At 42.8% G+C, this 15,499-nt stretch overlaps 1 protein-coding gene across 9 annotated transcripts in view; it reads right to left on the bottom strand.

The window, feature by feature from the left end:
• The window catches only part of heph (polypyrimidine tract-binding protein 1 heph), a 110,729-nt gene that overhangs the window by 32,314 nt on the left and 62,916 nt on the right, over positions 1-15,499 (bottom strand). The window contains exon 1 of one of the 9 annotated variants that reach the window (XM_065299472.1): positions 2,414-4,598. The exons of 7 other annotated variants lie outside the window; for them this stretch is intronic. In XM_065299472.1, coding sequence (XP_065155544.1) covers positions 2,414-2,566 — 153 coding nt within the window. In that variant the 5' untranslated portion in view covers positions 2,567-4,598. Of the gene's footprint in view, positions 1-410; positions 607-2,413; positions 4,599-15,499 lie in introns of those variants that run through there. One more of the 9 variants, XM_065299480.1, reaches the window with a different exon arrangement.

Below are 15,499 nucleotides of genomic sequence, written 5' to 3'. Positions count from 1 at the left end.
GACTCAAAAGACGCGCGCGTGCATGGCGCGCACAAAAGACGCAAAGGGAATTATTAATCGACCCGACTGGCGTTACATTATCGCCGCGCGTTGCCGCCACCGCCGGTTTCGCGTGGATGGTGGAGGCGCCGTGCGCGCGCGCTTTCAACAGTTTAAATATTAAAGCATCTCGCGTCGGGGGCTTCGATGATAACTAAATCTGTGAAGACGGGAAAATCGCGCCCACCAATACAGCGCAACACAAGAGACAAGAAGAAGCTTTGGCGCAGCAAAGCTGTTAGAGACGCAACGCGCACCAACAACCATCAAATTGATTATGTTACAGGCGGCTAAATGTTAAAAACGTCAAACTTTTGTTTAGCATAAATTGACTAGCATTTACAAATGAAAATAAATTTTGACATACTCACTCTGTAATGATCAAGTTGATTAAAAGCTTGAAAACTTTGGAAAAGTTTCAGATAATTCCAAGTGATGACACAAATAATCAAAAAGAAATGCAGCACAATAAATAAAACTTGAAGCCGTTGAAAGTTAAAGCTCAAGTTGTGAAGAGACGCCGCGCGAAGGAAGAAGGTATACTATGCGCGACCTGATCGGTTTACCACCGCGAAGAAACTGCCGCAACTGCTTCAACAACTGCCTCAAGACCGGCGAGGTGTACGAGGAGTAAAAGTAACGAGAAATAGAACAAGAGGAGCGCGTCCTCGATGGTGGTGAAGCAGAAGACGAAGAGAAGAAGAAGAAGAACCAGCAGAAGACGCCGCGGTATGCGCGGCGCCCGCGACCTTGAAAGAGTTGCTTGCTCTACGATACACGCGTAATGCGCTCGGCGTTGTGCTAGACCAGCTAGACCAGAACGGACCACAGCGCGCGGCCGGCACAACGAGAAGAACAAGAAAAACAAGGAAAGCACACACGCGAGATGTAATGATGATGCACTCAATGCGCACACCGAGTGCAAGAACCTACGCGTCACGGTATCACATAAACACTATGCGCGCGGTGGTATCGACAATGACCAACAACCCAACACAACATACAAAGAAAACATCTTACACTTCTTCTGACAATTCCTCATAACTTGTTTAGACCCGAGGAGAAGACGAAGAGGAGAATCAAAACTTGGCTTCAAATGCAGTTAATGCTGAAAGTGATGTTAGAGATTGAAAGTCGCAGTCAGAGTCTGTGAGATAGTTCAATGCATCAATGCAAATAATGCAAAGTTCATTCATCCGGTGATTGGACTCTGCGGTGCTGCGAGGAGATGCACGCGAGAATCTATTCTTCGTCTATTTGGCGCATTCTGCATCTGTGTGCCCGGCCGAGGCGGCGATTGTGCAACCAGTTTTCTCGAGAGTTGGTCGCCTTAGGAAGTCAACGGCTGGAGCCCGCCGCGCGCGCGTTCAACTCCTCTAGCTAGCTGCTAGGCGAGGAGGAGAGAATTGCACACATTGCGCGCCAGTAAAACGATCGCAATCGCAAGATTACGCCGAGTGCAAAGTCTTGCGAGTTCAAGTTGAAGTTCAAGTTCACGCAAAGCAATTGCCTCCTCCTTCCCATCCATCCAGCATTACACCACACAATTTTCCAGCAAATCAAAGATGAAGAATAATATAAAAGTGAATCTTATTGAAATTAACAAGTTTAATTCCAATTCCCTTCCATCCCGCAAGTTGAAAGAAATTTATTGCGATTCATGTGCGCTCATTAAAAATAAAATCGCAATTCCTGCGCGCTGTGCGCCCCGACGACGACCACGCTAAGAAGGGTTCTCCTTTTCCGGGGCTTGTTTCCTTCGCTTCATTTTTTTTCCACTTTTGCTCGTCGAGAGTTGCGAGAAAAATACGTTTGGGAAATCATTGTTTCCAGAAATCGCTCGGCGTTCTCTCCGTCTGCGCGCCGAGATCAAAAACGATTCGAAAAAGGACTCCGGACTGCACCGCGCCGCGCGCAGAGATATAAAAGACAACAAAGCGAAGAAAAAAAAGAACAGCTCGCGAATGTTAAATCACCGAAAAACGGACGCAGGACATGAATAAAACTGATAGAAAATTCTATTCTTACGAAACAGACGCAATTCTTCTCTCTAGCAGAAGGATAATAATAAATCTGGAAAATATGCGTTTTTTTTTTTGGTGGCATTAATATCGTATCAATTTGTTTCGCGCGAGTTCATCACTTGGTGTGAATAAATTGCAAACACGCGTGTTTTTTTTTTCTGTCGAGCACAAAACGTGCGTACGAACGCCGGCGCTTGGCGTCGCGACGCGCGTAACGTAATAAATGCACTTGTTGAGCGCCCTTGTTTCCCAACTTTCCCACCAGCAACGTGGCGCACGTACTACTCATCGAGCACGTACCACACACAAATTACACTCGACGACAGAAATTGAAAACAAATCGGGCTTACCATATCGTACGCGATGATTTGCTGATGTTTCTCCGGCGAAGCGGCCTGACTGTTGACGGCGGCGGCAGCGCAGGCGGCCGTGGCGGCGTCGTGAAAGTAATTGATCTCCGTGAAGCAGCGGTTCACGATCAGCTGATTAGCGGCGGCGTACATATGCGACGCGCATTGACCGCAAAGACAACTCTGCGCGTGCGGCGGCTGCTGGTGATGCGCGGCGGCGGAAGCGGCTGCGGCAGCAAAAAGCGCGGCTGCCTGCTGCTGCTGGTGGCCCTGCACCGGCTGTGGTTGTTGCTGCTGCTGCTGCTGCTGCAGGTGGTCAGTGACGGGGCACGGCACCAGCGCCGGACACAGCGGCACCACGTACGGCGCGCCGGCTGCTGCGGCGGCGGCGAGCGCGGCCTGGTGCTGCTGGTGGGCGGCAGCGACGACCGCTGCGGCGGCGGCGGCGGAGGAAGCGGAGGCGGGGGGTGCGTTCAGGTAATACGTGGTGGCGACCAGGTCTTGCGGTTCGTGCGCGTACTTTGCGTAGTAATTCAGCGCGGGGGCGGCTGCGGGCGGCGACACCGGCGGCAGCGTGTGCTGGTGATGATGGTACCAGTACACGCCCGGCACGCTCGTCTCGTTCGCAATCGCTATGGCTGCGATCTTAATTGCTTCACAATCAAACCGGCTCCGCGTCCTGCCTAGCTACCAACAACAACTACCAACTACTAACTGCTCACGATATGTATCAAGTGTGTAGGCAACCAACTTTGCTACCGATCTAGCCAGCGGTGCGCACGTCTCTCTTAGGTACTTGCAGCTTTTCACTTAACTCTAGTAATACTGACTTATTAGTTATTTCCTTAACACAACCACGTTTGTTTCGCTTGATTGTCGAATTATTATTTTCTTCCAAAATGTAATTCTCAGATTGATTGATTGTCAATTTATTTTCTTTATGATTTTTTTTGATATTACTTACTGCAATTGACTTGGGTGCGAGTTAGTTTACTTAACGGATTACTTAAGTTATATAATATCCAAAAGGGACGGTCTTCTTTATCTCTATCCTTAATCTTTGATCTTCACGCACGAAATTCCGCCTCGCAACTTTCCCAACTGTATCGATATAATTACGCCTAAATAATTACTTACTTATCCTTGCTTAGCCCGCCTATTAAATCTATGTAATTGTTAAAATATGATTGTATCTATCACACGCATCGGATTGATTGATTGATTTGATTGATATTCACTTACGCTTAGTTATTTTATGCTAGTTATTAATATATCCTAAACAATAATTTATTTACCTAGGTAATATATTTATTATTATATTCTCTATTCGCTACGATTGGATGATTGTCAATTTGATTCTTGGACAGACAAGACTTGCGCTGGTCTCGCGTCTTGCGTCGTCGTTAAAATTCGCAACGAAAATTTCGTCAATAATTTTTGCAAACAACAATTTGCAAAAATACAAAATATATATATGTTACTTTTCTTGTTTTTCTTTTTTTGTTTTGTACTCAAAGGAACAATTTATAAATATATTTCTTTAAATTATGTTGTGTGTGTGTTTTTTTCCGCGAGCTTCTTCTTCTTGCTGTGTGAAATGTGTTTTTTTTTTGGTATAAAAATGTAGCTTGTTTCTCGATCGTAGAGAAATTAATTAATTTAATTTGATTTTGTTACCTTGTTTGTTTGTTATGTTTTTTTTTTTAAATTTATGTTTGGTTTCAGCACACACACACTTTTTCAGTCAGCCTGAGAAGACGATCGAAAGTGAGAAATGAAATTTTGCGTTTCTGTTGCAAGACGACAAGACACGACGACGACAGACACAGTGCTAGACAGTATCCAAGAATATTTCGATATTTATCTGATTATCAAAGCAGTTTTATCAATGATTGTAGCAGTTTATTAGTTGTTGCGCAGCCAGTTTCACCACGGTTTGCTGTTTTTTATTTATTTTTTTCGGTTTTGCTCAAAAATTTACAAAGCACGCACGAACGCACACGAGTGAGGGGTGGTCGGTGAGGGATGTTCGAGATATTTCGGTCCTGGAGAAAGGAGCTGTGAGGAGATTGAGTTTGAGTTGAGAGTGTGAGTAATATATGGCGTGGTAGTGAGATGTGTGTGGGGACCGCCGCACTCGCTGGCTATCTCGCCCGGACTGATCGCGGCGAGCGGCGACACGGCGCGAGCAAGGCCCCACACGACTCCCGTGAGAAGGCCCGCGAGCGGCGGGCAAACAGAGACGCAACCAGCGCCAGCGTCGGCGTGCGCATGTGTCGAGAAGGGGCGCATTACGAGCGGCAGGTGAGGCGAGAGTGGGAGAGCAAAAGAGTGAGCGGCGGCGGCGGTGGCGGCGACGACGCGCACGCTTGTACCGATGGCCGCCCGGCAGCAATACCACCAGGACGAATGGGTTGGCCTACCCACCTACTCCGACGCACCTGTGCGAAAACGCCGCGAAACGGGGTCGCGCGCGAGTTGAGCACACAGAGGGTGCTGCGCGCGTCTACAAAACACCCCACAAATTCATACAATATTTTAAACAATAAACAATATCACTAAAAAACATTTTTCTTAAAAGAAAAAAAATCTTCTAATACACTTGTTAATTGTACACAAAATGAATTCCAACCATTCATCGTTCCGCATCGTGATTTCCAAGCTAGCGCGACTCTTTACATTTCCTGCCGCTGCCATTCCACACACACTTGAAGAAAACACGAGAGCGTAGGAACGTCGAGAGTCGGTCAGACAACTCGTAATTAACTAAATATAATCAACTCGCATGTACTCACTCCGCGCCGAGCTGAAGCTAGACAATTACGAACGGGGAAATTATTGAATGGAAACCCGCGCGCGCACACACGACATGCAAACGCGCAGGTAATGCACCAGAAGACGAGACACGCGAAGAAATCACAATCACAATTATTACATTACGAATATAATGAACCGACAAACTGAAACCAGACCAACAATAGAAGATATCTCTGCACGAACAACGAACCAGCGGCGCGCGGGCAACAGCAGTAGAGGCATAGACTCTGAGTGAAGAATCCTCATTAAAATCGCATCGCATTAACGAATCACGAATTTACAAAATTAACGAATTCATTAGTGCAGTTCGAGCGCAAAGAATCCTTTTTGCAGAGAAAGAAATTGCGTTTGGTGCTGATATTAATTAATAACTCGTTATGTTACACAGTCTTACATCATTATTCATATAATAAGACCAGAATAATATATTAAAAAGTGTCTAAACCTTTTTTTAGGCTTGAAGAAGCAGATGGCTTGACCTGGATGTAATTTAAAAATATTTTTTTACTTCGACCATTAAAACTTTAAAACAGATTTTCCACGGTTTTGAGACACAAAAAGTGGTACTTTACCCACGGACGGCCAAAACCGTGAGTTAAGTACTTTAGTCATGAGTTTTAGACACGGGGTGGAGCTTGCGCCTCAAAAACTCATGATTAAACGTTAAAAATAGCAAAAAAGAGAAGAGAAAAACAAGAAACAGTCGAGAGAACGTTTAATTAACTCCAAAATAAATCTTCCTTTGGATATTTTTTAGTAACAAATAATTCCCTAAGCCGATGTCAAAGAAACTTGCTAATACAATAACAAGCGCACACGAATATCTCAATTTCAATTCCAGAATTCCACCATTGGAGCATTCAATGATAACACCACGCGCATATGTACTTTGAAACGCTGATTGCAACAGATGCAGATTTTGAGATTTCCGGCCGCCAGCCGAGTCGATTGCGGGCTAATTAGAGGCGAAATAATTAATTGCGCAGAACGCGCACGGAAGTACGCGCACAGCCAAACACACCCACCCACACACACAAAGCATCTACCCGCGCTACCAAAACGCCGCCAACAACACACGTGTCGTCTCCTCATGGCGTGGCGATAGCATATTAATTAACAATTGTAATTATCGCACTGTTCCACAACCCCACCCGGCAACACGTCTTCGCTGACACTCTCCAAATTGATTTCCTCAAATAATATTAGAACTTAGTTAAAAAAAACTAAAATTTAAGAAAATAAGATGATATACTGTTTGATATATTTTTTAAATCCCCACTAATATTATAAATGCGAAAGTCCTGATGTTTGTTACACTTTGACGCAAAAACTACTTAACCGATCATCATGAAAATTTGTACACATATTCTTAGTGGTCCCCGAATAGTTATAGGCTACCTTTTATTTAATAAAAAAATTATTTTTTAAATAAAATAAAGAAATAGTTTAGCCAATAATACCTCTGCATCTGGCTATTTGACTACTTTAACGCCATCTAGCATTCCAGCAATGAAGCTCAAACCTAAGTACTATAGTACCATCACACTGTATTATCACACTGTATTACCGACAGCTACGTCAACATCAAATCCAATTGACTACACCATGGAGACTGTACACTATACTTCCATAGACTATACTTTCAGCCATTTTAAACTTCCCGCCATTCTACTTCATTGTTACTTATTCTGTGACTACAGACGCGTACAGAAGCAACTTCATTATTTTAGATATTCGCGAGCGAAGCCGCGGGTTAAAGCTAGTAAAATATAATCAAGGAATGTGCCCGATGTAAAAATTTGGTTATAATTAGAATAAACAATGTGTACGCTCGCCACAATTAAAACGATATTATTTTTAAATGTTTTCAATGAATAAATTTACTACGCAGTGGTAATTTCAGCTATTTTCCGTATTAATTGACGTAAAATGTAATTGTATCCGAGTGAATAAATGCCCTTTGGCACTCCAGTCCGTCCAGGATAATTACACGAAATCTAATACGCTGCAATATTTAGTCGTGCCGCGCGCGCGCTCCATACGGAAATTAATATTGTTAGAAAACACAAAACACAACACGAATGCAATTATCCTTCCAAGCATTTAACGGGCATTTAACCGAACGCAAAATTTTGCATTTTCAATCAAATTTTGTTAACACAGCACACGTTTACCGATATCCGAAATCCTTGCATTATCCGGGCGCGCGCGCGAGACTATCCCACATTATCCGCATGTCTATACATCCGGCGGGCTAGGCAAAGTGCATCGACAACAACACACTTCCACCCCTTTTGTCGTGGTGCGGCGGCGGCGGCCGGGGGAGATCAATGTCGCGCGTCAAACACGCATTAACGCCGCCGACACGGAAGGATAGTAACTGTGCGCACGGCGCGTATCCTGGCGACCGCATGGCAACAATCAAAGTGCGAGCACATTTTCTAATCTCCGACAAGCTTTGGGCGCAGCAGGATCAAGACTCACACGCATTGTGATAGTGTGCGTCGCCTGAGAAGCTTCGAGGATCATCGTGCAACGCAAACACACGTGATTATTGTAAATATTATCATTTTAATCGCAAGCCAAACATGCGCATAATTATAATTTTTATTTTCCTCCAAACCAAATTTTTTGATTTTGATATTTTTTATGCTAATTACAAGGAATGTTGCGAGTGTTTTGTTGTCGGAATGTATTCAAAGTTTACCTCACTCACAGCTGTGTTTATTAGATGCAATGGAAAGCTGTGTGTGCAATGATCAAAACGGAGATTTCAGGATTTCAGTGCACGTATTTGGATTCACCGGCCGGATTTGTATGAGCGATGTGCGCGTTCAATCGGCATTCATCGAACGGCAGGACTATCGCTATCGCTAATAGACGGAAAGGACAATTTGATGCGCAAGGCTTTATACGCGTTTGTGCAGGCGCAGTGCACAGAGTGTAATTGCTTCGGTCGAGAAGTCACATTCAAACATGTTGCACATTGCGAATACAACTTTTGCAACAAAATCAAGATTTGAAAAAATAAAAAAAAAAAACACTTAACTAATTCGACAAATGCTTTAAACTACAAATCTTTACCACCACACTGTTGATTAAATTTTTTTCATCTCAAGAATTTCTTATTTTCTCCTTTTGTGCTTTGTGAAAATTACGTATTCAAATCACGACACAATCATGAAACTAGTATCAACAGGCGAGTGCTGAGTTGGACACACAACTATAGATATATATAGAATGAACTAGTGGCCAGTGAAGTAATGGCGAGAAACGAGGGCGATTGCGACCAGCACGGATAATCATCTTTCGGGGCCGAGCGGGCGATAATGGTGGCGCGCTCGAGCGCGGGGGCGGTCAATAATGGTCGGATCTAATCAGCCGGCCATCGGCGTGTGCTGCTCGTCGGCCGCCGCCGCCACTGCCGCCGGCTTTCCTTCTTTAAGCCTGTTGATTCCGCACCCGACACGAATGTAAACAAAACAGCGGGATGAATACATCAATACACATTCTAGTACATCATGCTTCCAAAGCAACCAAAATCCAACTGATGCTTAATTACAATATCCACCACCACCACCATCAGCATATACACAACATGCATCAAAATACAAATTCAAAAAATAATAATTATGTAGGTAAATATTCTGAGGCAGACAATAATTTTAATTAAATTTTGTACATCTCGAGTTTTACCGAAAACATCAGCTTCGCGTTTAATCCTTAAGAGTGCTTATTTATAATTTTATTATAAATCCTACTTAGTGTCCTAAAAATACGCTAATAATGCACATTAGCGCCATCTAGATTTAAATTGGGCAACTTTAACAATGATTGCATCTCCATACAAACTTTCATCCCTTATTTTAACCCTACAAATGATATTTTTGCGATAAAAAGTAGCCTATTTGCTTTTCCTTATTGTAAAATACCTCTCTACAAAAATTTATCAAAACTGATTCATTGGTTTCTGTGTGAAAGCGAAACAAACACATAACCGTGTTCAAAATATAAGTGAAAATATAGAATTGTCGATAATTTTGCTTAAAATTTCCGCATTGATAATAACTTAAGAAATACTGAACTATCTGAGCATATATAAGAAATATTGCACTGCAATTACTAAATTTAAACGAACTTTAATTAGCACGCTATCAAAACACCTCCACCTTCAAGTATGTTATCATTATCACCTTATACCACTTCCCGTAACCGTAGTTGTGCGGGGCGCAAAGCACGCGCAAATTAAACCCGAAATAATAGACGCGCCCCGAACGCGATAACACTCGAGACTATTTCGGCGTAATACGGTGAGCAATGGAGCAACAGTTTGCACATTTTCCTCGCCCATCGATACAAGAACGAACGACGCACAACCCCAACTAATCCACCAACAGCCGAAAGAAACTCCAACGTGTTGTTTGTGGGTGGTGGTGAGTGCAAGTGTAGCTTTAATTACTTTTTATCGCCCATCGGCACCGTCGGCCCATTATGAACGCCGCCCGCATCGCTATTGAAAACGAGCTTTAATTAAAAGAAATCTTATTATAAACAGCTTCATAAAGTGCGCAGCGGCAAAGGCGCGCGCGCATAAAACAAGTGCAGTTGAAAGTTTTAATGTGAATGCAGTGGTATACAACTAGAATTTAATTAACAAAAATGTGCGTTTTGTTCGCTGGGAAAATGCAACAATTACAAAAAACTGTGCAATTAAACTAAGTGCAATTGGGAAGTTGCAGCGTGGGCATTTTGCGCCGTACATATCGAATTGCAAAGATTTATTTATTCATATTTTGATGTTCAAATTTCTGCTGTTATTAAAACGCAGATATTTATTAATAATTAGAAAAATATTTAACAAATTTTTGAAGTATACCGAGTACAATTTATGTTTGCGCAGGCGCAAACGGGGTCCACGGGGTGGAGCGTGACTAAAGTACTTTTTATCTCAAAACCGTGGAAAAACGCGCTTTAAAGATTGAAGTTGTAAAAAAAAATCCAAAAATGTAAATAACTACTGATTTATAACTACGTTAATAAAAAAACAAGTTAAATGGGACGTTTTATGGGATTTATTTTAGCGTGACGAGATATAATTTTATATAGTATACATGTTTCGGGCTATTGGCATCCTCAACTCGAAATTCGCTGAGTTTTATTTCGTATTTCGCGCTGTTATCTTAATCGACTGTCCTTTAAAATTTCGAAAAAATTATTTTGTATTTGTTTAAGTAGCTGTGAGTTTTGTATTTACCACAAGATTAATCATCACGAAATAAACAATAAAATTTATTTTTTTCAAAGTGAAATAATAAACATAATTCCCGAAAATAAATAAATTTGATATGGTTGAAATACTAGTAATATTAACTCGAAATGTCGTTTGTCCTGATTGAGCCTTTCAAGCGTCAATTTTATCACATTAGTATAAAATTACAGGCGCGCAATTATCGCGCAAAGTTGATGCAGGCAGGTAAACTACTAGTTATTCCATGAAATGCGCACCAGTGCTACTAATCACCACCACTAGTACAGATTCGCGTCGCGCGCGCAAACAAGGCATAATTTAATATTTATACACGCCATCGTTTATTCCAACATTTATGCTCGCGCGCAATGCATCGAACTGCATCATGCACGGCGCAATGTGCATTAATTCGTTCGGGCGGATAATCGTCCGGTCGTCCAATCGTCCGGTCGTCCAATCGTCGATCGCACGCCGGAAAATCTATTATTATTATAATTATAACGATTATGCAAAGCGCGCACAGCCACGCGGACGACTACCAACAACAAGGCAGCGCCGCCGTATGGAAATTTGACGACGTGCACGCGCGCGCCCCCCGGAAAACATGTCGATAATAATTGTTGTATTAATTGTGACCACTATTGCCGGGGCAGAGCTTTATCCGGGAGATAAAGTGACTTATCGCTGGATTGCCGCAGAATGGATGAGTTTAAATCGCAACGAGAGCTGCAATTATTAGTGAATGTGTTTTGAAGCGTTTACTAAGTTGTGACAATAACGCCCAAGTTTTGTAATTGCAATTTATTGAAAACCGATCAAAATGTTACATTCGGGCGAAGTATTAAATTCGAAAATTTGCAAACAGATAACAGATAATACCAGCAAGCAAAGAAGGACGCCTCTATGGTTCTAGATAAATAAATAATCGGACTTAACGCCATCTCTAATTCAATTATTTAACTGTAACTATGATAAAATCTCAATATCAACTTTCATCGCTTACTTACCACCTTTTAGGTAACAATTTTTCATATTTTAACAACTATTCTCCTATTCGGGACAGAGATGAATCCAATAAATCATAGATCATCAAAATCTGTCCAGCTGTTTTTGAGTTATAAGCGATGTAACTAACACAGTTTTATATATAAAGCAAATATGCTACTTTTTGTTGCATAAATATGACTAACAGGATGTAAAATGAAAAAATAAAGTGAATATGATACTTCATTCAAAGTTATTGTTAATTAAAAGCAATTTCAGACAACCCTTATTACCCACTATAAATAATAATGATAATAATAATAAACTACATTATTCTGACTCAAATTTCCCTGTCAATGTACAAAATCTAATCTATTTCTCCTCAAAAGAAAGAAAGTAGATACTTATCCAAGAATAGACTAAAAGTAAATTTACGTTTTCCAGATTTCATTCCCCACACCCCTCCAACCCGGAAGAGGGTTTTGACGGGGTGACGCCTCGAGTATTACCGATATTATTCGAGCGTGTTATACACACGCGTTATGTATTTTACGCCGGCAGTAAAATAAAATTTTATCATTCGCCCCATTTCGCCATTACCACCCTTTTGCCTCGGCCGATCCGATCCGGCGCGACCCCATTGAGAGCAGCGCTCGCGCGCCCTCGACGCAAACGAACACGCGAAGCGTATTACAGATTTACAGGTGTATTATTCGAATGCAATTTCGCATCGCGCGGCGCGCCATTCAATCTTTATACACTCTCTCTCTTCGAGCGTAGCAGCAGCAGCAGGAGAAAAAATTCATCGAATATACTTCACATGATTCACATGATAAAATCGCAGCGCGAATACAAAAGATAATTGCACTCAAAGAATGCACCTTAAATAATTTTCGAGCAGCAGTGGCAGTGACTCTAATCCGTAATCATTGGTTATCGACACAAGAAAGCGCGCAAGCACACAAAACCGGCTGTAAATCCTTTAATGGTCCTAATACTGGCTAAGGGGGTTGAGGTTTGTACAACGGGTTGTAAAATCGACGGACGCCCCGGACAAAATGAGTTTCGAAGCTGCAAAAGGCGAGGAAGCGGCGGCGGTGCGCGATGACGAAAGGACGAAAGGCCGAAGCCTCACAGCGCGCGTAATCCGGCCGGCGCAAGGGCAAAATGGAAGCAGACTCGCGCCGCGCCACCCGCCTGCCGCCCCCCAACCGACACAGCAACCAGTCGACGCAATATTAGATTATTATTAGTAATCTAAATCCGACGAAATTAGATAAGGGCTTTGCTAAGCGGCGCGCTCGCTTCGAATTCAAGTCCTAGAGACGGGCAGGACCCTGGCCTATCTCTAGAGTTCTGAGGCCGGATGAAAACGTACTAAATATGTTGGCAGGTAGTAGGGTACATGTCGAAATTTGATTTTTGATTAAATAAACTTTTACGGAAAGAATCGCTTAATTCAAATTTTCAGTAAAATTAGGGAGGAATATTGTCGCCGCGTTATAAATTACCTAATGACTGTTTTACACCCCTTCTGAACCAAAGAAGGAAGAAAATCAGAAAGGGGAACAAATACCGCGCATCGAAAGGATTAAACCAATGTTTTCCGTTTTCCGCCCTGAAAGTCCTGAAAATCTAAAAGACCGAAACGAACCGAATTCGGTTCTGCTCGGCAAGGTGTCTTGGCGTTTCCGTTGCCGCCACCAGCAGACGCTTTCCTACGATTTTAAACTCTCCCTGCGCCTTTCTGCGCTCTTCCAGCATACGCGCGCGCGCCATTACATTCGTTTCGGCTGGGTCCGTCTCTCGGTCGGTCGCGAGTGAGTGAGCTATCGTCCTCGAAGGACTCGCAAACGAAGGCGGTAGCGTAGTCTAAATCGCCCCTAATTTTAAACTCCCCAGCGACTTTGCCGAGTTTGCCGGCAAAACTTTCCACAATTTTCACGCAAATCCAAAGTCGAAATTTGCCGAAAACCGAGAGGAAGACAAGCCATGCTACTGCTGCCGCCGCCCACCAAAACACGAAAGAAACGTGTATGCGTCCGCACTGCACACAAAACAAAATACACGCCGCAGGCATTAAAAACTTGTTTGCTAAACGGCAACAAACAACAACAACAAGCCGACAACATTTAAAATTCCTAATGTACCTACTGCTCGCGCGCAACAATGAAAACTTTTCCACAATGCTAAACAAAAGAAAAGCAAAATATAATTTAAAATTAATATCCACACAATGAATATTTTTTTCTCCAGCAGCAAAGAAAAAAAAATCAAAAATTTACTTCAGCATTATTTGTCCAATAAATTCTCGATAGAAAAAAAAAAAAAACAGAATCACCCTCGTTTGAGCATTGCATAAACACTCAAGAACGCCAGTCGATTAAACGTGACTTTCTCGCAATCCTGCCACTCCCACACCCGATATTTATTCCCCTCCCCCATCCTCAAACACCCCGGCAAAGGGAAAAAAGGAGAAAAATATCTTGCCACCTTGCGCTCGCATCGATTACGACGTTTAGAGCTGCAAATAACCGACTATCGTACAGATAGCAAACACTTGAGATGCTACACTTCCTGCAAATTTCCCGGATGCAAGCGATGCACACACAACTCGCACTTGGCTTATACTCGCAAGAGGAGCAAATTACATTTTCCTCAATAAATAAGCAGGTTAGTGGGAAATTTCATATCGAAATTTACCACAGCCACATGCACAAGAGTAGCTGGAGTGGTGGGGGTAAGAAAAGAAGAATTACACTCCCGCCGAGCGCACAACACTCGTGGTGGCCGGGCACAAAAGGAAGGACACGACAGGACACGATGGTAGTATACACTTCGAGTATCGACTTCGGCTTCAACTTCAACTACTCTCGAAACCTTTTTGGAGCCTGTGTGTTGTGTAGTGCAATAACGCTATCATCAACTCACCAGAAGCACCTTTTGCGCCAAGCAGCAGGTTGTCTTCTTATTAAATTTCCGCGTTGATATTAAAACGACAGGCGCGCATTGCAGAATTATTGAAAGCGACGAAATTTCTGACCTATATTTTTACTAATAGCCAATTTATTTAAAACTCGAAATTCTATCGTGAAAATAAATACAAGCGCTTTGTTGCTCCGGTGGGATTGGCTCGAGTGTTGTGTTTTATTTTTTTTCACTTCTATTTTTCATTTCCTCTCATCCAATTCCGTTTTCGGCGCGGTTTAACGCGGCTTTTCGTCTTATTTTCCTATTTACCGTCGTCCGAGCCGGGCGCGCGCCATTTTGTTTTACCATTTTCCAACCACAGGAAAATCCCTTTTGACGTTCGCTCGTCTCGCCTAGCACACCAGTCTAATAGTGACGCGGTGGAAATTTTGCACCGGCAAATAAATAAAAAACACAACAAGCCAACGAAAAAAAAAAAGATAAGGCGTTAGGATCGAAATACGAAGCGCAAAAAAATCCCTAGCCCCTGGGACCATAAAATATCAATTTATATATAAAGCAAGCAGCAGCGGTAGAAAAGACGGCATCCGAACGAGATGAAGAAAAACCGGTGGCCATTGGAAATTTATTGCGCGCCACACATTCCAGAGTGAAAAATTTTAATGGAAAATCCATCAAAATTGAAGATTCAACTGCAGCAGCGAAGAAATAAAAATAAAATTAAGAGACGCGCAATTCGTGATTTTAAATTTTCTTTGCCACAAGCAACGACAGTCGCCTTCAGTCGCAGGTATATGGAAATAAATACCTAAATAGATGCCAGGGCCATCCATCAATTAGGCGCGCCGCGTCCTTTGGTTGTGCTGTGTACACGTCCGTCGGAAGCGCGGGCGGGGCGGGGGTGGGAAAAGGACAAGAATCCTTTCGTGCGTGTGCACCCAGCAGGTAGCAACCAACCCACCGGCCATCTGTCACAATGGCTAAAGGATAACGAGCCGCGCGTCCTGCACGTGCCAGCAATCTATACTTGTTCGAGAGCGGACCAAAGAGGACCAAAAGTACACGCAGAATAGGCGCGGCGCATCATCGCATTAATATTTTCGCCA

This window comes from Atheta coriaria, unplaced genomic scaffold (genome assembly GCF_025399875.1).
Source record: "Atheta coriaria isolate IRGN ID8LTWV9N9 unplaced genomic scaffold, Caltech_Dcor_3.1 hic_scaffold_3_pilon, whole genome shotgun sequence".
Taxonomy (NCBI): Eukaryota; Metazoa; Arthropoda; class Insecta; order Coleoptera; family Staphylinidae; genus Dalotia; species Dalotia coriaria.
Note: the sequence above shows the minus strand (reverse complement) of the source record. Positions and strands in the feature narration are given on the sequence as shown.